General features: G+C 42.4%; 1 protein-coding gene across 2 annotated transcripts in view; it reads left to right on the top strand.

The window, feature by feature from the left end:
- Nucleotides 1-25,731, top strand: part of ARFGEF3 (ARFGEF family member 3) — a 91,519-nt gene that overhangs the window by 30,070 nt on the left and 35,718 nt on the right. For both annotated transcript variants that reach the window (XM_058170891.1, XM_058170881.1), the window contains exons 6-18: nt 2,346-2,468; nt 2,790-2,832; nt 4,142-4,220; nt 9,048-9,152; nt 15,491-15,815; nt 17,171-17,283; nt 18,317-19,221; nt 20,146-20,312; nt 21,402-21,567; nt 21,845-21,952; nt 22,558-22,773; nt 22,975-23,085; nt 24,665-24,815. In XM_058170891.1, the coding sequence (XP_058026874.1) occupies nt 2,346-2,468; nt 2,790-2,832; nt 4,142-4,220; nt 9,048-9,152; nt 15,491-15,815; nt 17,171-17,283; nt 18,317-19,221; nt 20,146-20,312; nt 21,402-21,567; nt 21,845-21,952; nt 22,558-22,773; nt 22,975-23,085; nt 24,665-24,815 (2,612 nt within the window). The remainder of the gene's footprint in view (nt 1-2,345; nt 2,469-2,789; nt 2,833-4,141; nt 4,221-9,047; nt 9,153-15,490; nt 15,816-17,170; nt 17,284-18,316; nt 19,222-20,145; nt 20,313-21,401; nt 21,568-21,844; nt 21,953-22,557; nt 22,774-22,974; nt 23,086-24,664; nt 24,816-25,731) is intronic.

Raw genomic sequence — 25,731 nt, 5'->3', positions numbered from 1 at the left:
GTGAGTGTGGGTCTGGTGTCATTCCTCGTGTTAGGGACACGCTTGTCAATAAGGGCAGGTTTCCAAATGGCTGGTAGGCGGAGGTATCATCTCGCTTTGTTCATGCTGTGTGGGCGTTTATCTCGATGGCTTCTCTGATTATTCTGTTGTTAAAGTGTTCAGTTTTGGCGATAGTTCTGGTCTTTTAAAGTCAATATCGTGTCCTGTGACTTTAAAGTGTTGGACCAGGGAAGAAGTTGGTTCCTCTTTTGAATGAGTTCTTGTGTTCTTCAATGCGTGCACTTATTCTTCTGTTGGTTTGTCCAATGTATGTGGTGGGGCAGGCGGTGCATGGGATTTCATATACTCCTTGATTTTCTAACTCAATTTTGTCTTTGGGGTTTCTTAGGATGGTGGATATTTTTGGTTTGTGCAGAATGCTGTCTTGATGTTATGTTTGTGGAGGATCTTGCTGATTCTGTCTGTGGTGCCTTTTATATATGGGAGGAGGGCTGTGCCATTTTCTTGCTCTCTGTCTTGGGTTTTAGTGGGGGTTCTTTTGGATTAGTTTGGTAATCTTATTTCTCTGGAATCCATTGGATGTTAGTACGTTTGTGAGAGTGTGTAGTTCGGTTTTAGGTGTTGTTCGTCAGCTAAGCATTTTGTTCTAGAGATGAGTGTCTTGGCTACGGAGTTGATCTGTGCTGGGTGGTGGTGTGAGAGTGCATGCAGATAGCGGTTTGTGTGTGTTTTCTTCTGGTAGATGGTGTGTCCTAGGGAGCCATTGGGTTTCTTGTAGACTAAGACATCTAGGAAGGAAGTTGGTTGTTAACTTCTGTTTCCATGGTGAACTGTATTTTGGGGTGTAGGCTATTGAGGTGTGTGAGGAAGTTTTCAAGTTTTTCTTTCCGTGTGGCCAGATTATGAAGGTGTCGTCACGTATCTGAGCCAGAGTTTGGGTTTGTGATCAGATTTTTCTAGTGCTTGGGTTTCAAAGTGTTCCATGTAGAGGTTGGCAATGACAGGTGAGAGGGTGATCCCATGGGTGCGCCTTCTATTTGTTTGTATTTTTGTCCGTTATAGATGAAGTATGTGTTGGATAGGCAGTGGTTGGTCAGATCTAGTATGTGCTTGGGGGTTATATTTGTTTTGGATAGCTGTCAAGGCTTCTTTGATTGGCACTTGGGTGAAGAGGATATGACATCAAAGCTCACGAGTAGGTCGCTGGGCTGTAAGTTTTGTTTCTTTATGATCTCTATGAACTGGAATGAGTTTTTTACGTGTGAGGCGATGGATTCTGCATAGGGCTGTAGTTGTTTGGCGAGAAATTTGGCTAGGTTTTGTAGAGGTGAGCCTATGGAGCTGACTATGGGTCTGAGTGGGGTTCCTTCTTTGTGTATCTTGGGAGGCCAGAGCTTAGGGCATCTGGATGATTTCTCTCTGGGAATGATTCTTTGTTGGATTTCTTCGCTGATGGGGAGTCTTTTATTTTGGATCTAGTGGTTTTTTCTAGGTAGGTGGTGGGGTCTGTTTTTAGGGGCTTGTATGCAGGGGCTTGTATGCAGCACGAAGGGGCTGTTTTTAGGGGCTTGTATGCAGCACGAAGCTGAAGCCTGAAGATGACGAATGAGACTTCGTCGAAACGTCGCCAAGACACTTCCAATTTTACACGGGAGAAAACCCGAACAACCAAAGACCTATATACAAACACCGTGAAAACCTCAGAAAATATATATATATATATATATATATATATATATATATATATATATATATATATATATATATATATATATATATATATATATATTATAATGAAATGAGACTTTAGTACTCAGCTCTATAATGAGATAAAATAAAGAGAGATGCTAATATGTATGATAGCTATCTGGAATAGCGATTAATATCTAATATAAGGTAGTCCCTCAATTTACATTTCACTTAATGACCATTTGAAGTTACAACAGCACTGGAAAAAAGTGACTTATGACCATTTTTCACACTTATGGCCATTGCAGCATCCCCATGGTCATGTGATTTACATTTGGGTGCTTGACAGCTGACTCACATTTATGACGATTGCTGTAACCTGGGGTCATGTGATCAACTTTTGCAACCTTCTGACAAGCCAAGTCAATGGGGAAGCCAGATTCACTTAAAAACTGTGTGACTGACTTAGAAACTGCAGTAACTCACTTAACAACTATAGAAAGAAAGGTCATAAAACAGGGCAAAGCTTACTTAACAAATGTATCACTCAGCAACATAAATTTTGAGCTGAGTTGAGGACCTCCTGTACGTTATCTTCTAACCAGTATAATTGTATTGCTATTACAGTATTATCACTTTTTCTTTTTCCCAAACAGGTTTGTATTGAAACTTATATTTCCAGTTATCACCAGCGGAGTATTAATACAGCTGTGCGGGCAACCCTCAGCCAGATGTTGAGTGATTTGATTTTACAATTACGGCAAAAACAAGAAAATACAGTGAGTCAGTCAGACATCTGTAATGGGACTGGTCTTTGCTACTTATGCTTAAGTTAGAGTTGGTGTAATGCTCCCAAAACTGAATTTATGAATAGATTTTTACAAAATATTAAAGCCTAGCCAGAAAAAAGTCAAGGTAATTTTTACAGGCTCTGCCGTTTTCCTTCTGGATCAAGTTTTATCTGAGCTAAACAAATTCGGACTTTTTTCTGCTGCGGGAGCAAATTTCTACAAATTGTAAAGTAAGCGATTTGTCCAGAGTAACATTGCGACTTTCATTTTGTCTGTGTTATTGACAATGCATCTATTCTTCTTTGACAGATGACCGAAAACCAAGGAGTTCTTCAAAGTTTCAAGAATTCAGGTATCAGTTAATTAATTTTGATGAAATTATTTATTTATAAGTTTTATATTTATGCAAAATGACAGAAAGGAGTACCTTTGATGGGATGTAGGAATAGCGCTCAGATGTTCAGGATCGTACTTGGCAACCAGATCAATGGTGGATTGCCCCCGGTTCAGACTGGTTCTTGCGAACCGGTAGTAAAACTGTGGGGAGGCTCCGCCCACTGACCCCAACGTCATCAGGACATTGCGGTCATCGCGGGATTGCGAGCGAAACAAGCATGTGCGCGTCCCACTGTGAACCAGTAGTAAAGGTAAGTAGAACCCACCCTTGAACCGTTGTAAATATGAACAGAAACCAAGTACCCAGATTGTGATCATTTGATTGTGGCTGGGTGGGTGGGCACAAAGTTTTATGTCAGGGAGAAGTGCTTTAGGAGCCACAAAGCTCCCTTTCTGAAGCCACTGTAACTTCAAACAGTTGTTAAATGACTAAACTTAATTTGAGTATTACCTGTACTCTGGAGCTGTCTCAATTCCTGTCAACTTCTCAGTCAGTGGCAAAGGAGTTTGAGGACAACATTTGAAAGGACATGAACAAAGACATTTCCTGTCTCTGATATATACAGCTTGCATAGCCCAGTTCTGAAAGGGCTGCAACCCAGTAGTGGGGTTGGGGACCCTGCTCCAATATTTAGTTTGGGTGTACTCCTATTCTATATCAGTTTTGTCAAACTACGTTAGTATCTTTTGCATGTTGTAGTTTAGACTACCATTTTCATTGGTCAGGGGAGATGGGAAGTATGAGGTAGCCAAGCTAACTGGGAATCATATGAGTTGGATTCTAGCATAATTATAGCATACAAGGCTGAAGTGAATAAGAGTAGCTTCTAGCAGTTTCATGTAACTAATGACTGAGCAATTAGAAGGTAGAAATATGTATACCAAGAAAATTTCAGCTTTTTTTAAAAGGTTTGGCATAGGTTGAAACAGGTCAAATGTGTGTTGATATGGTACATCTGAAATCCCAATAGATTTGTTATGAGTTAGCTCATAATTGTTTCCCATAGTCTCTATAACTGTACGATATGATAACATGAGAATTCACACTCAGTAGATTATGCATTCCAAATAGTCACTTATTTGATTTGTGAGCTGGTAAGATTCTTGATGGAGTGGCTCTAGTTTTTCTTGTAATATCATATCCCAGTCATCCACAACTTCTGTGTGATGAGTCCTGTTGCCAAGGTTGAAGATATTCCATGTGCCTAATTTTGGTATAGTATATATCTGAAGCTGCTAATTCATGCCTTTTATTTACTTTGGAGATTCCACTACTGAATCATTCTGTGATGATGTTGTCTCTGTCTTCATGGTCTTTTGTGAAAAACTTCAGACAGCAATCAGGTAAGTGAGTGTTTCTAAATATAAATGGAGTTAGGGAGAAAATCTACCCCTGTTCTTGGTTGGGTTTCTTATCTGTCCTATTGAATCAAGTTTAAATTTCTACTAGTTGATGATTAATTTGACAGGCATAACACTAGCCTGACAATAGGGGCTACCACAAAGAAGAGGGAGTCAAGCTATTCAACAAAGCACCTGATGGTAGGACAAGAAGCAATGGGTGAAAACTAACCAAGGAGAGAGAAACAACTTAGAACGAAAGAGAAATTTCCTGACAGTTAGAACAATTAATCAGTGGAACAACTTGCCTCCAGAAGTTGTAAATGCTCCAAAACTGAAAGTTTTTAAGAAGAAATTAGATAACCTTTTGTCTGAAGCGGTGTAGGATTTTCCTGCCTAAGCAGGGGGTTGGGCTAGAAGACCTCCAAGGTCCCTTCCAACTCTCTTATTCTAAGAGAAGTACCTGTAAATTCTAAGAGATATTCAGAGCCATAGATATTTTCCGTATCCAACACACACTCTGTCCCTAAACACCTACATCCTATGTTTTCCATCAGCAGTAAAACTATGAAAAACAAGTTTTGTATAATTTTGAAAATGTGGGCATAATGCAGAACATATTACAAAAAACAAATGCTGTAATTTTTCAGTGGCAGATATTTGCTCTGCCATGTGCAATCTTTTAGGCAGATCCTTACAGTATTAGTTTTGATTTTGTTCATGTTCATTTGGGATGTTAATTTCTATTGTGCTTTGAATATTTAAAATTTCATTTTTGCATTGTTACCATAAAGAATGCTCTGTAATATAAGCGGTTAGCTTATGTGATAGAACACATTTTGGCAAATTAGTTCTTGATGTGCTACATTGCTACATTGTAGTACATGAGCTTCATTGTAGAAAATTAATTGAATATTGGATTGGACAACTACAGATTATGTAGTTGGAGGAACAGACAATTATTGTCCCCAGTAATTATTATTATAATTTATGTAATAGTATGTAAATTTCTATAAGTTTAGGAACTGTAATTACTTGTGCACCTAAATAACTATAATTATTTGCAAGTTACATCTAATTACTTTTTAATTACATGCAATTTGTTAGAGAAATTTATTGCATTGATGAGTACGTTTTTAATTATTTCAACAGTGCTTTTCAAGTGTGGTTTATTATTATCATCTATTATTTCTTTATTATAATAAATAACATCCCACCTTTTAAGATAAGAATACTCAAAAGAATATCTTATGATAAATATGAACAATTGTAAAGTATCAGCAGTGAGATACAAAATAAACAGGATTGAAGGATCTTAAGGACTTACAAAGGTTGTAAGTTAAACAAGGACGTGGAAAAAAATCACCTTGAATAAAGGGTGTCACAGAATCCTTTTATATTTTAGCTTCAAAAACTACATTGATAACTATATGGATTCAGCAGGACTCAAGCTTGATTTACTTTACTTAAATAAAAACTGAAAAACGAATACAAAAAGAAGACAACTCCTATGATCTGTCCCACTGTTAGTAGTAAAAGCTTTCTGGGAGTTGGAGAGTCTAGGAGGGAAGACCAGATAATTTCTAGAATATTAATGGAGATAACCATTGAAGTGGCCTCTTTCAAGCATGGCTGCTAAACCACCATTGCTTATCATAGAAATCTGTTCTGTTCTGTTCTTAATACTATAAGTCTCTGGTTATTTCCCTGTTAGAATCCTATAACATGCTCTAGAATCACTCAACCAGAATGTGTAGTAGAATTTAAGAAAAGGAGATTATCTGCCAGTAAACGTAGAGAAATTTTTTAAAATCCTGGGGGAACAGTAAGGAAAGAAAAAGCATTGAAATTCTAACTGAGACTCCAAAGCATAAACAGAAACTAAACATTTTCATTTTTCTTTTTCTATGGGTACCAATCAAGAACACGGGAGGATATTGTGGGGAGAGTATTTCCCTCTTTGTTTTCTCCCCTTGAGAATGAGCAATCTTGAGCAGGAAGCAATATCCATGCCCCATATCTTAAATAGAAAGCCTAAATCCAGCCAGCTCTGCTTTCCTTCAGGGCTGTACATGTAGAATAATTCATTATGCTCTTCTTCTGTAGTGTTTCATTTCTTCTAATTGCCATCTCATAGGAAATCTCTCTGTGTGTCTGTCTCCTTATATATGATTCTCTTACATTACTGATAGTGTATCATTGGGATAGTACACCTTGGCAGGTTGTTTGAAGAAGAAAACTATACATTTGTCTGCCTCCCAAGTAGCTAGATCAGAAACAAGCATAGAGAAATGTATCTTAAAATATTAACAACCCTTTAAGCATGCTTCATTGTGCCTCCAAGGTATGTATTTGCAAGTTTGCAGTTTAGATTTCTTTAAATTAATGTTCAGAACATAATGTGTTTGTACTTGGAGACATATGGATGAAAGCAAGGCATCAAGCAAAGAGCGATTTCCATTTCTCCAACAATACCATCGTCTTTAAAAAAGAAAAGAAAAACACAAGGCAGTGAAATTCACCAAAGGCAGTAAGATAGAGGTTTTCTTCATTATTTTCTACTTTGTATAGTATCTAACTAGATTATTATCTCTACTCTCTCTTGCTGGGTTATTTGTGAGCAAAGTGAAATTGTTGAGCAGAAGAAAAATTAGAGAAGATTAATATGCTTCATAATTTGGTACTTGCATATAGACCCCTAGTGACTTTGAACAAAATACTTAAACGATTATCTCCTGGAATACTAAGTTGCCTGGATGGTGAAGGCCCTTCTTGTGATCACATGGGGCAGTGATATAAAACTGAGACTTCCCAGTCACAGCATTTCATATAAAATTCCCTCTTTAGGGAACTCTAATTAGCCTCCCGTTGCTGCCTTTTAATGATAAATAAAATGTTCATTGCAACTGGAACCTTTTCATTTTACTTGTATGTGTATACCATGTTGGCGCAGTGGTTAGAATGCAGTAATGCAGTCTACTTCTGCTGACTGCCGGCTGCCAGGAATTTGACAGTAATTCGCACCAGCTCAAGGTTGACTCAGCCTTCCGCTTCCGAGGTCTGTAAAATGAGGACCCAGATTGTTGGGGGCAATATGCTGACTCTTAGAGAGGGCTGTAAAGCACTGTGAAGCGGTATAAAAGTCTAAATGCTATCGCTATACATATTTTTATTTGGGCAGATATATTGGGTGTGCATATTGATGATAATAATAATAGCCACCTGACAAAAATATCTCAGCCCTTAAGGAAGGAGTCATCCATAAAAGTAGTTTTCTGTACACAAAAATATAAAACCACAGATATGACTGGGTGCCATGTTCATATTAGTAAGATATTCACCCAACATCCAGTAAATGGGCAGGATATATGCAATAACACATATACTCTTCCAAAACTATATGGTGAGGCTATATAAACTAATTGCCTATGATTAGAACATGATTGAGTTCACTGAAGTAACTTACAGCACCCTAGCCACATTTTTGCATACAGAAGTAGTCCTCGATTTACGACCATAATTGACTCCAAAATTTCTGTTGCTGAGTGAGACATTTGTTAAGTGATGCCCCCCCCCATTTTGCAAGCTTTCTTGCCACAGTGGTTAAGTGAATCCCTGCAATTTTGTTAAGCTAGTATCATGGTTGTTAAATGAATCTGGCTTCCCCCATTGACTTTGTTTGTCAGAAGGTCACAAAAGGAAGTCAAGTGACCCTGAGACACCGCAGCCGTCATAATTAGGAGTCGGTTGCCAAGAATCTGAATTCTGATCACATGACATGGGGTTGCTGCAATGGTTGTAAGTGTGAAAAACGGTCATAAGGCTCTTTTTTCAGTGCCGTTGTAACTTTGAACGGTCACTAAATAAACTGATGTAAGTAAAGGACTTCTTGTACTTCTTTCTTACTGAAATGTCAGCCTTACACTAGACAGGAAATATGATCACATTAGTGAATTCTACTTTATTGTAAGATTACATTAACAGAATCTCACAGACGTGGAGGTACAATTCTCTTACCGTGTCCTTTACTTCTGAGAAATTAGGAAGGGTCTCTTTTGAGCCACTTCCCCCCACCCAATATCCAGCTGCAGGCTATGTTGTTTCTTATCTGACCATTCCCTAGACCAGTGATGGGTAACAATTTCCGGAGCAAATGCCCAAAATGTGCATGCCCGAACTCCCAAAATGCAATGCATGCACACACACACACACACCACGCCCCCCTTGTACGGGGGGCTGGCTGGCCAGAGGCACACGCGCATGCACAGTGGAGCTGAACTAGGGCGACGGCTCGCGTGTCCACAGAGAGGGCGCTGAGTGCCACCTGTGGCACATGTGCCATAAGTTTGCCATCACAGCCCTAGACCATGTTTGTCAAACTTGTGGCGTCATGTTACCGTCACATGACTTTTTTCCCATTCGCAGAGTTGGGGTGAGCGTGGCCTGCACGTAACGCATCTGGCCCACCAGTTTGACACCCCTGCGCCTTGACAGTGCCTCTGGGCCTAGTTTCTGAAGGTCATTCCCACAGTATTGTATTGTCCCACAGTATTGTTATATCAAATCAATATTGAAGGACCATGTTCTTTTTATTGCACCCAAATACTTAATAGTTTGTGAATGTTTTCAGCAATGTTTCTTCTTTCATTTTCACAAGTAACAGCACTAGGTATAATTTTGACCCCCATAATTGCCTACAGCTGCTTTTTCTTGCCATGCCCTTGGAAAGGACTTCCTTTTCTCTGGCTCATGGGAAAGTATGCAGCGCTTGCTTTTTTCCATTATCTCTGTGGAAGTGAACCTGCTATGCTTTGTGCTTCCATTTTTCAGTGAGAATCAGCAGTTGCAGCTTCTCTACCTCGAATGCATTCTTTCCATGCTGAATAGCTTCTCTTCTGGTATGCACCATCATAAAGGATTCACTGACCTCATCTGGTAAGTAGATGTGCTTTGAATGATGCCGAGAACAAAGTTTCAGCCATGTAGAAATCTTCTTTGGCCTGTATATTTGACCAGAAGTAATATCTCTTTCTATTAAAAGTGGGGGGGGGGAATCCTTAGGGAATTCAATCTACCCGAGTCTGAAATTGCTTTGTGACCAACAATCTTTTGGTCTTTTGTACTGCATATCAGAAGCCACATCTGTCTTTGAGAAGAATACCACCCAGAAACAATGCCTTCTCCCCACTGAAACTGAAGCAGAGAAAGCTGGGATCTTACACTAAAGTTGGATTTCGTGAATGAACTTGTGCCTTTCACAGTGGGAGGACTTAATGCGAACCTCTTTCTCTTAACCAGGAGTGAAAGAGTTATTAGAGAGCATGCAAATTGAATGGAGTGAACAATTGCATTGATATCACCCTTGTAACCCTGTGAGGTATGTTGAGTTAAGAAAGAATAACCAGTCCATAATCCCCCAGTCAGTCTTTTGGTCAAGAAAAGATATGAACTGGGATCGGTCCTTCTCCAGTACTTCAGTGCTACAACCTGGGACTTTACAGCACTCTGGAGTAGGCAAGGACTCATGTAGCACCTATCTGCAACTCGTCAATGCAGCTGTTTCTTTTCTGAGAATTGTATGTCTATCATCTATGGCTGGTAGCTTTCTTTAATGCTCACATGCTGAAGAAAATAAACCTCACAAGGGGTTCAGAAAATGGATGAAAATTTGCATTAGAATATTGCTTTTAAAGAAGACGGGGTGGTATCTGGACAAAGTAAATGTTAATATGCCTACAGAGAATGTCACTTCCATTCCCATGGAGCTATAGAATGAGTTGGAAGCATTCACAGAGTAAACAGCAGAATAGTTATTCAAGGAGATCTCAAAACAGCTCATGGATTGAACAAGTTATTTGAATATAAGTAGATGAAAGGTAAATTTGTCGTTTTAGTTCCCGGCCTGCTCTCCCTTTGCGAACTGAAGTTTGAAAACTTCTGCTGGCCTGATCTCCCCTTGCTTGCTGGGTGGAAAGGAGGCTAAAAGACTATGGGTGTAATGTATCTTTAAATGGTTTAGGCGGGAAACAAGCACGTTGCTGATTGGTTAAAGCCGCCGGTTGAACTGTATATAAGGAGAGGTTTTTCCCCAGCCTGGTTGCTGGGTTCACCATATATTAAAGAGCTGTTGTCACTACCCTGGTCTCCAGCCTCGTTACTTCCCGAACTTAACACTGGCGACGAAGGTGGGATCTCGAGGCTAAAGAGCACCAGGAACGAGCTGAAGCACGGAAGAACCGAACCCAGCAAACTCAGGGCAGAAACGCGGAGATGGCCAGCTACACTCCGCCCGCGCCGTTTGACCCAGCCAGGGAGAAATGGGGAACGTACATGACCCGTTTCGAAAGCTTCCTAGAAGCAAACGAACTGCAAGGAGTTCCAGACAACCGCAAAAGGGCATATTTCCTGAGCCACTGCGGTCCCGAGGTCATCGACATTGCGGAAGCCCTGGCAGAGCCAACGCCGGTACAATCGGTATCGTGGCAAACTCTGCAAAATCTATTGAAGAACCATTTCGCGCCAACACCGTCCAAATACGTACGGCATTTTGAATTTGGGGAGCGCAGACAGCAAGAGGGCGAATCAATCAGCGATTACATGGCCGCCCTGCGAAAAGCCTCCAAGGACTGTGGGTACCGAGACTTGGATGAGGAGCTGTTAGAGCAACTCATCCGTGGGGTCAGAGACATTCGTTTGCGGAGGCGGCTGCTATCAAAAAGCAATCTAACGCTGGCAAACGCTCTGGACGAAGCCAGAGCTCATGAGATGTCCACCCAAGCGGTGGAAACCCTACAAAAGCCACTCACGCCAACGGCGAGCGCAAACGCGAAATCAACCCCGGTCCACAATGAAGAAATCCAGACCGAATCAGACGGCGAGGATGAGGAAGGAGTTTGCCTCACCGAGAGAAGGGGCAAAGAAGACCGGGAGGAATGCGGAAGTTGCGGAGGGCAACACCAGCGTCAACGATGCAAGTTCAAGGACACTACATGTCGGCGGTGCGAGAAGAAGGGGCACCTGGCTCAAGTCTGTCGAGCACCCCAACCTTCCCGCCGAAAATTCAAACCAACCAATCAGAGCGCAGGATCGGCAAGGCGACCCGCGATTGGTCAAAACAAAAAGGGCGCGAACTCAAATCGAACGACTGTGATCATAGGCCGTGCAGCAACCCGCATCGAGAAGAAAATCTTCACTAAACCGAAAATCGAAGGAGTGCCGTGCCGACTAGAAGTGGACACCGGGTCAGCGATCACAATCATGTCCTGGGACACTTTTGCGAAAGCTTTGCCGAGAATCGCCAAACGCAAACTGCAAACACAACGGCTACGAGTGCACGACTACCAAGGGAATCGCATCCCTGTTCGAGGGACCACCTCCGTCCGCGTCGAGTACGGACCACACAAGAAGACCCTGCCCATCACGATCGTCGAAGGGACCCTGCCTAGTTTGTTGGGACTAGACTGGTTCCGTGCATTGGGCATGGGAGTGACTGGCATCTACAGAAGTGACTTTAACCTAAAAGACACACTCATGAACAAGTTCGAAGATGTCTTCAAGGACTGCCTGGGCAAGTACAAGGGGACCCCTATTTCCTTCAATTTAGACCCCCAGGTAGCCCCCATTAGGTTAAAGGCGAGGAGAGTCCCTTTTGCTCTTAAACCTAAGATTGACAAGGAGATAGACAAGCTCATCAGTCAGGGGATTCTGGTGCCAGTCGATCACGCAAAGTGGGAGACGCCAATCGTCACCCCAGTGAAACCAGATGGGTCAGTTAGAATCTGCGCTGACTACAAGGCGACGTTAAACAAAGCCTTGCAGAAAAGCGCTTACCCGGTCCCCGTGGTACAACACTTGCTGCACTCGCTGGGGCAAGGACACGTTTTTGCCAAGTTAGATTTGGCTCAAGCCTATCAACAACTGCCCGTAGACGCCAACACAGCCGAAGCCCAGACGATTGTGACTCACAGAGGTGCTTTCAAGTGTACCCGATTACAGTTTGGGGTGAGTGTGGCACCTGGTCTATTCCAAAATTTAATGGAGCGACTTCTGCAAGGGCTCCGGGGGTAGTCCCCTATTTCGATGATGTATTGATATCAGCCGAAAATTTAGAAGAATTGGGGGAGCGTTTGAGAAAAGTTCTGGGCATTTTCCGGTCAGCCGGTCTAAAGGTTAAAGTGAACAAATGCCAGATAGGGGTAGAGTCCGTAGAGTTCTTGGGCTACAGAATAGACAAGGAGGGAATTCACCCCACTGAAAGCAAGGTCAAGGCAATACGAAAGGCTCCAGCGCCCAAAAACAAAACAGAGCTACAGGCATTCCTGGGTCTAGTGAATTTTTACGCGGTCTTTTTAAAAAATAAGGCAACCGTTGCCGAGCCGCTACATAAGTTACTGGGAAAGAATACCGCTTGGTCTTGGGGAAAGTCGGAAGCTAGGGCTTTCGAAGCAGTAAAAAACCTACTCTCGAGCGATAGCTTACTGGTTCAGTATCATAGCTCATTGCCATTGGTATTAGTCTGCGATGCTTCCCTTACGGGTGGGGCTGTGCTCAGCCACAGGTTTCCAAATGGCACAGAAGCCCCAATAGCCTTCTACTCCAGAACGATGTCCTCGACAGAGAGGAACTATAGCCAGTTGGATAAGGCGCTAGCTATTGTGTCAGGGTAAAAAGTTTCACGAATCGTTTTTGGTAGAGACTTTGAAATTGTGACAGACCATAGACCACTGTTAGGATACTGGCTGGCGCCCGCCCAACGCCTGTGGCACTTTCCCCACGATTGACCCGATGGACTATCTTCTTAGCCGCCTATTCCTACAAACTGCAGCATCGGCCGGGAAAGGAGTTGGCGCATGCGGACGCATTAAGCAGATGCCCACTACCAGGGGCGATCAAGACCCCACCCGGGACGCCCATACTGTTAATTGACTCTGACTCTGGCCCAGTCACATCTAAGGAGGTGGCTCGGGCGTCATACCGGGACATTACTTTGAGAACTGTACTCGGTTGGGTACAAAGAGGGTGGCCCGCTGCGCCGGGCGAGCGTTTTAAAGAATTTGTAAAAAAACGTGGGGAACTTTCGGCTCAAGGGGGGTGCCTACTATGGGGGGATAGAGTGGTGATCCCAGAAAAATTGAGGAAAAGGGTGTTGGACCTCCTCCACGAGGGTCACCCAGGGATCGTTAGGATGAAGGGTCTAGCGAGAAGCTATGTGTGGTGGCCCTTAATGGACTCAGAAATTGCTGAAAGGGTAGGGAAATGCCAGGCGTGCCAGGAGTCCAGACCGCTACCCCCAACGGCCCCAGTTCGGGAATGGGAGAAACCCCAGGGCCCCTGGTCTAGAATACACATTGATTTTGCCGGCCCCTTCCACGGCCAAACCTTCCTGGTCGTAGTAGATGCCTACTCCAAATGGCTGGAAATCATTCTCATGAGATCCATGACAGCCGAGGCCGTGATCTCAGTCCTACGGCACCTATTTGTAACCCATGGGTTGCCCGACACGCTAGTTTCCGATAACGGCCCGCAATTCACGGCAACCCAATTTGAGGAGTACTTGGCAGAGGAGGGCATCCGACATGCCCTCTCGGCGCCTTTCCACCCTGCGACGAATGGCCTTGCAGAGCGTTCCGTCCGGAGCGCAAAAGAGGCATTGTCCAGACTTAAGCCAGGCGACTGGCAAACAAAAATCGATGTTTTCCTGGCCGTCCAACACAGAACCCCTGTGTCACAACCGGCAGAAGCCCAGCCGAATTACTAATGGGCCGAAAGCTCAGGTGCCCCCTAGACCGTCTAAATCCAAACTATACGCCGGAGGGTTACAAGGGGGACATAGGAAAAACAAGAGAAATGGACATAGGCGACCGAGTGTGAGCACACAACTATGGTGAAGGCCCAACGTGGATAGCAGGACAAATCCTAAACAGAACAGGTCCAAAATCATACTTGGTGGAGTTAAAGGACGGCCGAGTATGGAGGCGCCACATAGACCAAATACGAAAACGCATAGCCGAACAATCTGAACTAATCGAAACGGGCCCTGACTATACAATGTTTGATTCCACAGCTGACTCAAACCCGGAAAAAACGCAGGACTTATCTGAAATTCCGGAGGTCCAGCGACGCCCACAGGCTCCAGTAGAAAACAGCAGGGACGAATCTGCTAATAATCCAGGGCCGGATGGCCTAGAGAAGGAGCTGAGAGGAGCAAACAGCCCCTCCGGTCAGCTCGACCCACTCCCAGGGAATGTACTGCGCAGGTCCGAAAGAGTCAGGAGACGCCCAGTCTATTTGCGTGATTACGTTGAAAAATAATATGTAAATATCATGTAAATATGGGTAAAGTGTTTTCTGGGAGGGAAGGAGTGTAATGTATCTTTAAATGGTTTAGGCGGGAAACAAGCACGTTGCTGATTGGTTAAAGCCGCCGGTTGAACTGTATATAAGGAGAGGTTTTTCCCCAGCCTGGTTGCTGGGTTCACCATATATTAAAGAGCTGTTGTCACTACCCTGGTCTCCAGCCTCGTTACTTCCCGAACTTAACAATGGGGATCTTGAGGAGCAAGAGACAGAGCTCAAAGGGTGGGAGTAGCCTTGGGAGACTGGGGCAGGTGGCCCTGGGCCTGTATAGGCCTCCAAGGGCCTCCTCTACTCCTGAGGCACTGAATGCTGCATTTAACAAACATTTGTATTCATTTAAGGTTTGCATCAAGGGATGGGGGCTTTAAGTGAGGCCATTTTGTTTACTAACTGTCCTGACATGCAACCATAATGGGCAGGCTCCATATCTCAAGGACTACCTGTAATCTTTTTTTTCCCCCTAGTCCAGCATTTATTCACATTCCATACCTAAAGTGTCTGGGTATGAAATAGGGATAAAAATCAGTCAAAGACCAGTGCAAATTAAGGCACATACGTGAAGGGGGATAAAGGGTTGATGGCAGTGGTGGGATTCAGTCAGTTCACACCACTTTGGGAGAACTGGTTGTTAACTTTCCGAGCAGTTTGGTAAACTGGTAAACTGGTTGTTGGAAGAAATCATTAGGGCAGAGAACCGGTTGTTAAATTATTTGAATCCCACCACTGGTTGGTGGACTAAATACCAATGCCTTAATTCTGTTTCTAAGTGAATCATTCTGTGTTTCAGTTATTTTCGATTATTCATTTTTTTCGATAGAACTGTACTTTCTTTTCCAACATAACTGTTTTAACTAACTCTTCAGACACTCTATCGTTCACTCCTTTTCCCACACTATTCTTGAATTTATTTTTTCCAGGAAGCAGCTGTGTCCAGCCCTGATAGTAATCTTGGGTAATCCGCTTCATGACAAAACGATCACATCTGCTCACAGCAACACCGGTCATGAAGCCGATTCTCCTTCTTCTGGAGTCTCTGATCATGGCCGAGGATCAGGCTGCTCTACAACTGCCCCTGCCCTTAGTAGTCCTGTTGCACGGACTATCTACTACATTGCAGCGGAGCTTGTTCGGTTGGTGGGCTCAGTGGAGTCCATGAAGCCTGTTCTGCAATCTCTCTACCATCGGATGCTTCTATATCCTCCACCCCAGCACAGAGTCGAAGCTATCAAGATCATGAAAGAGGTAAATTTACACGCCCTGATTTTTTTATTTTTAAATTTTGTCAACTTAAATTGCGATTAAATTACGAGTTGCAAACTCTTTGGAATATTGGAATATTGGAATATTCTTTATTGGCCAAGTGTGATTGGACACACAAGAAATTTGTCTCTGGTACATAAGCTCTCAGTGTACATCAGAGTGATAAGTCATAGATCATAAATCATAAAATACAATGATAAAACATAAGATACAAACGATGAGTAATAAATCATAAGATACTAATATGAGGAGGTAGTAGGGAAGATGAGAAGGATGAAAGCAATACAGCCCTACTACATAGGTAAATATAATTAGGCATAAGATAGTGCTTTGGGAATTCTGTGTTTAACAGAGTGATGGCATGAGGGAAAAAACTATCTTTGTGTCTAGCTGTTTTGGCATGCAATGCCTTATGTCTTTGTCTTGTCCTATGTCAGTGATGGCCAACCTTTTCTGGACTGAGTTTTATTTATTATTATTATTTATTCGATTTTTATACCGCCCTTCTCCCAAAGGACTCAGGGCGGTGTACAGCCAAGATAAAACAAAACGGTACAATATACAATTAAAATACAGATTAAAAAACTTATTATATAGTTGGCCTAAAAACTTTAAAATATATAAAACTAAAAAACCCCTTAAAATTAATAATAGAAAATTTAAAACCAATAAAATTTAAGCCAGCCCCGCGCGAATAAATAGATGTGTCTTCAATTCGCGGCGGAAGGTCCGAAGGTCAGGTATTTGGCGTAAACCCGGGGGAAGTTCATCCAAGAGTGTGGGAGCCCCCACAGAGAAGGATCTTCCCCTGGGGGCCACCAGCTGACATTGCCAGCCGAGTGCCCAAAGCGCGCGCACCTGGATGTGCAAATGTGCACATGCCAGCCAAACCCCCAAAATGCAATGCGCATGCGGCCTCCCCATATGCACCCTGCCCCCGGTATGCCCCCCGCACATGTGTGGCAGACCCAAAGACCAGCTGGCTGGTGGGAGGCACACGTGCATGCGCAGTGGACCTGAACTGGGGCAACAGCTTATGTGCCATCAGAGGGCTCTGCGTGCTACCTCTGGCACATGTGCCATAGGTTTGCCATCACGGTCCTATGTCTTTGTTTTCAATAATAAAGTTTAGAAAACAATACTGTGATAAAAGAAGCAGTTGTTATACAATCAATAATAATGTTCTTCTTTGCATGAATTCCTAAAAATTTTTTGACAAGTGATCTCAAGATTACCTGGAAAAAGTTTATTTCTTTATTAAATTTCTGTGCTGCCCATCTCAAAGTGACTTTAAAATAATGTATTTATTGGATGTTGCTAAATTGCATTATATTTAGATACTTGGAAGTCCTCGGCGGCTTTGTGATTTAGCAGGTCCCTGCTCCACAGAACCAGAATCAAGAAAGAGATCCATTTCAAAAAGAAAATCCCACCTGGACCTTCTTAAATTGTATGTATCCCATTGTTTTTCAATGTTTGATAACTGTATTACTTGATTGCTTGAACAAAATATTTTCTTCTTTGACAGTATTTCATTCAGTAGGCTTTCCATCATTCTAATTAGGAGTCTTCTTCAACTGAGTGTGCAGATCTAAAAGGCTAAGAATCTGTTAAATAATTCTAAAATGAGCAAAATGTCTAATGGAGATTCTCGGGTCGTGTTTGTCCCAAAGTTGCTTTTTAAAAATATAACTGGGCTTCGTTTTTTCCTTGAATATGTTTTGCTTCTTATCCAAGAAGCTTCTTCAGTTCAGAATAAAGACCTTTGGGTCTAAAAAATGCAGGTATGCATCATAGATATTCTGACACAACAGGGAAAAAAATGTAATTACAACATCTGTAGGATTTCTCCTTTGGAATACAATCAATGACTGGAATACAATCAAAGGCAAGAATCTGCTTTATCAGATAATGCCTTTGTTAATTAATCACATGGATTCAATTAATCAACTGCTCTCTCATTACCAAAGAGATGAAACCATCCTTCTGTTTTACAGTATAAATTCTTTATCCATTGTATAATTGACTTAGGAGGCATAATCAGGGGTGGGCTTCAAAAATTCTAGCAAGGGGTTCTCTGCCAGGTTGCTGGGTGGGCGTGGCCATAGTGGGCATGGCCTAGTCCGCCTCCAGCACCACCGCACGAAGGCGTTTTTGCCGTCCCTGGGCTCCGGAGGCTTTCCTCAAGCCTCCAGGAGGGCGAAAATTGCCTCCCCAGGTTCCGAAGGCCCAAACATCCAGTAGGCCCGTTTTTTGCCTTCTTTGAGCCTCCACATGCGCCCTGCACTTACCTGCATCCAAAACAAGCCGCATGGGGACTCCTGGGAGCAGAGGGGGGGGAGAGGCCAGCCAGGAGTGGAATTTTGGGGTTCTCTGAACTGCACAGAATCTTAGCTAGAGGTTCTCCCGAACCCCTTTGAACCCCCAGCAGCCAACGCCTGGGCATAACAGTAAAGAATGTCTTATCCTTCTTCACGCTGTAGAATCTTGGATGGGATGACTGAAGCCTGCATAAAAGGTGGCATTGAAGCCTGCTATGCCTCAGTGTCCTGTGTCTGTGCCCTGCTTGGAACTCTGGATGAGTTAAGTCAAGGAAAGGGTCTTGATCAGGAGCAAGTGCATCTGCTTCTCCGACGGCTGGACGACTTAAAAGAGGGGTCTGAGACCAGTAGAGATTCCATGGAGATCAATGATGCTGATTTTAGGTGGCAAAGACGTATTCTATCATCAGAACATGCCGCCTGGGAGCCAGGCCATGAAAAGAGTCCTGACATTAGTATTAGTGTTACCACAGATACTGGTCAGACAACCCTAGAAGGAGATATGGGACAGACGACACCAGATTCTGACATTCGTAAAAATTCTTTGCAATCCCCAGCTGGACAAGCAGGCAAAGAAATTCATTATAAAGAGCCAGAATCAGAAACAATTGACCAACCGGATGTAGTTCAACGGAGCCATAATGTTGTCTATCCAGATATAACTAATTTCCTTTCTGTTGATTGCAAGGCCCGTTCGTGTGGATCTAGATACAGCGAGAGTAATTTCAGTGTTGAAGACCAGGATCTTTCTAGAACTGAATTTGATTCATGTGACCAATATTCCATGGCAGCAGAAAAAGACTCTGGAAGGTCAGATGTGTCGGATATAGGTTCGGATAACTGTTCTTTAGCTGATGAAGAACAGACGCCACGAGATTGCCCTGGTCACAAGTCTTTACGAACTGCTGCCCTTTCCTTGAAGCTACTTAAGAACCAGGAAGCAGATCAGCAGAGTGCCAGATTGTTTATTCAGTCTCTTGAAGCTCTCCTTCCTCATCTTATAGCTTTTGCTACAGTAGAAGAAGTGGATTCAGCTCTCCAGAACTTTTCTTCAACTTTTTGTACAGGTTTGTAAGCTGCTCACTTACTTTCCTATTAATGTTCTATTATTGTATTAGAACATCAAGGCCCGTGGGCCAGATGCAGTTGGGGTGAAATTCAAAATTTTTCCCTTCTGGTTCTGTGGGCGTGGCTTGGTGGGCGTGGCAGGGGAAGGATATTACAAAATCTCCATTCCCACCCCACTCTAGGGTCAGCTAGAGGTGGTATTTGCCGGTTCTCCAAACTACTCAAAATTTCTGCTACCTGTTAGAACCTGCTGGATTTCACCCCAGGATGCAGCCTATGGGGTACTTAAATGTGGTCCGTGGGGTCTGCCTGGACATAGCAAAGGACCAGCCCATGGTGCCTCTGGCAGCCAAAACAGGGCACGGGGTGGGGGAACCACCAGCCTACTTACCTACTAACCTACCTGTTTCTCCGTGTGTTTATGTGTGTGTGTATCTCATTTTACTTTAACTAAAGGAACATCTGACTCCTTGTGGACTTCTTTTTTAGGAAAGACCTACAGTATGAATGAGAGGTTATTCCAGTGTTTTTATTGTCCTAAAACATCTATTTAGTTCTTATTTTTTTTCCATAACCAAATCTGATTCAGCCATATTATGGTACAAATCATATCTGTAGGTAGTATGCAAAGTCATGACAATTATTTATTTTGATTTTATTCATCATATTGGTATTTAGAGCTTCTTCAAAACTGAACAGGTATTCCAGTGGTAGTGGGGGATTGGTTGATAAAAACAGAGCCATATCTAAAATTTACCCAGAAAACTATCATTAAACCAACATTACCCAATGCAGCACTGTAGCCATTACTCCAACCATATTATTCTTTCTTTTAACAGTGTAAGTTATCATTATTTTCTAGGAATTAAAAATGCCTGAAACTTGGTTCTTGTGCATAATTCCCGTCTCTCTGTATTTATTAGACATGATGCATTCTCCAGGAATTGAAGGGAGTGTCAGCTTTAACCTCCAGAACCTGATGAACGCAGATAGCCTCTATGCAGTCTCTCACTACATACTCCTGCTCAACCTGAAGCTGTCAAACGCAGAATTCTATCGGAAGAAACCTGCCCAGTCCCCTGTATTATTGGTGAGGTCAAAGTCTCCTTTGACCCCTACAGCGATGAACATTTTGCAGTTGGCCACATTGTGTTCTATAAATCTCCAGTTCAATGGTCAGATTTAACCTTTCTTCGGCTCATGAATGTGAACAGAATACTCACAGTTGCCGTATCAGACATCAGTTACTGAAACACAGAACATAGCTGCATGAATTTGAAGAAGAGGGATGCATGAATTACCGCAGAGATTAAGATGTTTTATTTCCTCTGTTTCAGTGATTTAGGGTTTAGATTTTTAAACACCCTTTTGAAGAGCATTAATCAGAAAAGAAATCCACAATTAAAAATGAATGCAACCTTTCCCTCCTGATTCAAACACAGGGAAAGGGGCATTAAGGCCATTCCTTTTTTTTTTTTTTTTTTTGATGTACACCGGTTCATAGTGCCCTGAGTTCAGCCAAGCACTAAATTGCTAAGAAAGTTAAGGAAATAATTGTTCAGTGAGAGAAAATGAAAGAGGGGAGCACACAATCCTAAGACTCAGAGTGCTCATGTATAATTTGACATTGCCTCAAAATGACATGAGAGAGAGAGAGAGATGCTGAGGCTCCCTTTGTAAACATAAAGGTAAAAGGTAAAGGTTTCTCTCGCACATATGTGCTAGTCGTTGCTGACTCTAGGGGGCGGTGCTCATCTCCGTTTCAAAGCCGAAGAGCCAGCGCTGTCTGAAGATGTCTCCGTGGTCATGTGGCCGGCATGACTCAACACCAAAGGTGCACGGAACACTGTTACCTTCCCACTAAAGGTGGTCCCTATTTTTTCTACTTGCATTTTTACGTGCTTTCGAAACTGCTAGGTTGGCAGAAGCTGGGACAAGTAATGGGAGCTCACCCCGTTACACAGCAGCACTAGGGATTTGAACCGCTGAGCTGCCGACCTTTCGATCGACAAGCTCAACGTCCTAGCCCCTGAGCCACCGTGTCCCTCATTTTGTAAACATAGCAATGCTTTTATCTCTGTTGTGTGCTGTATGTCACATTTGCATGTGTAAAATTCCTTAAGAAGCAATATATCTAGCTGTATCTTACTGACTAAATGAATGCTCTTTCGTTCTGCAGAAGGAATTCATGAAACAGGTCCAATCCAGTGGAGTATTGATGGTATTTTCTCAGGCCTGGGTTGAAGAACTTTACCATCAAGTATTGGAGAAAAATCTTCTGGGGGAAGCTGGTTATTGGGGAAATCCTGAAGAGCATAGCCTTCCACTCATCACTATGCTGACAGGTTGGTTCCATGACTGTGTTGCCCTTTGAGTCCTATATAAAAACAGGCATGTGTGCTACCATGAACATAAGTGTGTTTATCCCAGTGTTTAATCTATTAAATATTATGGGGATCCATTTGATATTCCCGCCTTTTCCTAAAATAATTGGTGAGTGAGCTATTAGGCTTAATTATTTCAAGTTGATCTTCATGACTTTACCGCTGAGTGCCGCTGAGATGAAAGAAAGAACAAGTGTGATACATCACCGATGATTTATCCAGATGTTTTCCTTTGCAGACATTGATGGCTTGGGAAGCAGTGCAATAGGTGGGCAGCTGATGGCTTTGGCTTCCAAACAATCTCCTCTATCCCAGACCTGGAAACCAGATGATACCTTGATGGCAGGTGAAGGGATGTGCAGAGTGAGCAGCATGGCTCACATGTCATATATCAGTGTCATAGTTTAGGCTAGAGATTTAGCTGTTGATTGAAAGGGAAATGTTTCCTTTTCAGTGCCTTCTATATCTGCCTGTGTGATACAAATCTCACTTAAAATCTGGTTCCAGCTTTTACCTGTGACAGTGAACTGTGCTTTTTTTCTTCTTCTTCCATTTGGGGCATTTCACAGACACCATTAAATGTTATGGTTCATTAAAATGTACATTGTGGGGGGAAATGTGTGCTTAATTTTGGAATAATTCACATCCTTTGAAATAATTTTTCATTTTCTTTCTGTTTCTTTCTCAAATTTGGCCTCACCTTGTCCTTGAAAACCTCCTCTCTGCTTTTCTATCAGCTCCAGGGGAGGGGGGAATGATCCCATAAGCATCTGTGGAAGCTATTTTTTCTGGGCTAATGTCAATATGATGGAGAGAATTTCCATCAGGATCATGATGGGAGGAAACTACTGTTCCCCCCCCCCAATCCCTAGATATAACTTCTGATTAAATATTTAGCATAGTTAGAATAATTCCTAAGACACCCCCCCCTTTCATTTTTCTTTGCTTCAGGAGTTGCTTTCGCCCGATACCTTCTAATTGGTTGCTGGAAGAATTTGATTGATACCTTATCAACACCTCTGACTGGCCGCATGGCAGGGAGTTCCAAAGGATTAGCGTTCATTCTTGGGGCTGAAGGTATCAAGGAGCAGAACCAAAAGGAGAAGGATGCCATCTGCATGAGTCTAGATGGGCTAAGGAAGGCAGCTCGGCTCAGTTGCGCTTTAGGTAAACTGTATTCATTGGCATAGTTTTCATTTTTAGATAATTCTGTGCACTCTTTCAGTATCCAATAAGGAAGCTTCAACAAAGGAGAATAATAAGCTTTGTGATTTTTCTCCTTCTGAGCTACCAGATGTTTAGCAAATGTATGGTTAATGGCTCCTGGAATGAACTATAATTCATCAGATGTTTTCCTCCTGATCGTAGGAGTTGCTGCTAATTGTGCATCTGCCCTTGCTCAGATGGCAGCTGCCTCGTGTGTTCAAGAGGAGAAAGAGGAAAGAGATGCCCAAGAGCCCAGTGATGCCATTGCTCAAGGTATGACTTCTCAGATGCTCAGTGGCTCTCAGTCAAGATAGTCATGATTTCCGCCTTGCTCATTTTTTACCCCTTACTGCGAGCGAGTATCTTCTGCAAGATCAAGAATGCTTTCTTTAAACAAAGAAAAAAAAAAGCTTTTACAGATTTAAAATGGGCAGAATCCCATTGAATAAACAAGAATAAAAAATTTATATATATAGTCCTTTTAGAAATAGATTTTATTATGGCATCGTATTGTCATAATAGGTTACAATGTGCAGTTGACTTTTCCAGTTGTGAAAAGGCTTATTAACAGAGTTGGATCCCATTCATACTTGATGGGAGATAATCTCAGACTATTAAATTTGACTCAGTTGGGAAAAAAAAAGATCCCCAAAGTAGATGATGGTGGACGACTTCTGTACGTTGTCAAGAAAATAATATGAATGTATCAAAGTAATAAACGTAAGTGGAACGTGACACAAGGGAGACTTTTATTTTATCCCCGATAAGGTTTGACTGGAGTTGCAACTAAGAATCCTATAAATAAAGTAAGAGACTATAGTGGGTGGTATATGAGCGTGAGATTATTTCCTATCCACTGTTGTTTTCAGGCCCGTTTGTAATAGACACAAATATACAGAAGGGGAAATGGGTTTGAACCTTCCGATTCTGCCCAACCTGTTAGTTCAAGTTGTTTTTGGTCCACATACTTGCACACCAGTGGATTTCAATTTTTTTTACGACCGGTTCTGTGGGTATGGCTTGGTGGGCGTGGCTTAGTGGGCATGGCATGGGAGAGATACTGTAAAATCTCCATTCCCATCTCACTCCAAGAGAAGGTTACTGCAAAATCCCCATTTCCTCCCAATCAGCTGGGACTTGGAAGGCAGAAATAGATGGGGGTGGTACCAGTCAGAATTTTTACTACCGGTTCTCCAAACTACTCAAAATTTCCACTACCGGTTCTCCAGAACTGGTCAGAACCTGCTGAAACCCACCCCTGTTGCACACGCATATTGCTTACTGGCAATCAGAAAAATTGCCTATTTAACCTGTCTGCATTCAACTTATTTTTTTTTTTTTTACCTTTTCTGCTGAATATTTGAAGGTTGGGAACAGTGCCAGTGGGACTGTTTCCTTCCTTTCCTCTCCATGTTTTAATGTAGGATGGGGCAATGTGTTGTTGTTTTTTAACTGGGAACTTCTTTTTCTTCTGCCTGGGGGCTCGGATGGCATAATAAATGATATTGTGATGACAATGGAATGGGCAAAATAGTTTTCCTTAAACATTCCAGCACCTAATGGCATCCATTTTGACTCTTCACTTACAAAGGAGGGGAAAAAATAGCTTGATCGAGGGGGGGGGGGAGTGGTGCTTCCATACTCTCCACATATAAAATACCTCCAATCCACCGCAGCAAAATTAAGAAATTGACCCCACCCACACTGGGTCTTTTGGGGACCCATCTCAGACCATTTCTGCTTTAATTTGCTGGAAAGTTATAAAAAGGCTCAGGGGTATTTATATATTGCACTGAATCTCGATAGGCTTTTAAAAGATATTCTTTTTATGTCTGAATATATAATGATACAGTAAAACAGAAAGTGGAGCAGAAACTGGAGCAGATGGGGAAGGCGCAAGGTGTCTGCCTCCACACCGCTCATGTTTTATGCATGGATGCTGTTCTTGCTGTGGGATTGGAGATGGGAAGCCACAATTCAGACTGTTGGCCTCACGTGTTTAGGTAAGAAAACGCTTTGGTTGAGCCAAATTAGACTGTAATGTCTAAATTGCTTGCAGACAGCTTTCTCCAAAACAAACTTGATACCTCGCAGATTGCTTAAGTTATTATCAGCTGCTTTGCTGTAATTATTTTGACTCCTTTAAAAAACACAAAATACTATCCGTCCCTTTATTTTTTTTAAAAAAGCAGCTTTATGGAAGGTTTTGTAATAATTAAGCAGGAATGCAATATTGTGTTTTCATATTTTGCTCTATGCATTTCAGAATTTGCAGATTTTGCTCTACATAATTGCAATTTCTGAATTCCTTTTCCTATAGCTGTTGCTTCCAGGAGCCCTGAATCTCATCTCACATAAAGGTTTTAAAGAGTTCTTCAGGTACTTGCCAATCCCCATAGTTTAAAGCCCTTTGGCTATCTCAGGGGTGTCAAACTCACAGCATCATGTGACCTATTGTGAATTTCCCTCCCCTTCGCTAAATCGGGGATGGGGGTAGCCAGGGTGTGACACAGCTGGCCCTTGAGCCATGAATTTGACACCCCTGGTCTAACTCCAATCCTTAAACTTCACTTACCAGACAGTTGCACATACCCAGTTGACCACAAGATGGCAGCTACAATACACAAAAACTCAATGTTCTTTGCTGTCACCTAGTGCTCAACAAGTGAAACAGTATTCCATAGTTTTAAGGAGTTCTGTTTTTGTTTGAAGTCAATCACCAAATAATAAAAAAGGGGAAATGCAATATATGGAATAACCAGGGTATTATGTCTACCAATTGGAGGAGGTTTTTCACATGGTGGATGATGTTGGATAGGATTAGCTGAGAAACTGTCAATCAAGGGCTTCAGAATATTGCGTTTTTAAAGTACAGTAATATTACTGGATACAGTAATATTTAGAGCAGCATAGTTTCCT

This window comes from Ahaetulla prasina, chromosome 1 (genome assembly GCF_028640845.1).
Source record: "Ahaetulla prasina isolate Xishuangbanna chromosome 1, ASM2864084v1, whole genome shotgun sequence".
In the NCBI taxonomy this organism is placed as follows: Eukaryota; Metazoa; Chordata; class Lepidosauria; order Squamata; family Colubridae; genus Ahaetulla; species Ahaetulla prasina.
This window is presented reverse-complemented; position numbering and strand designations above follow the sequence as displayed.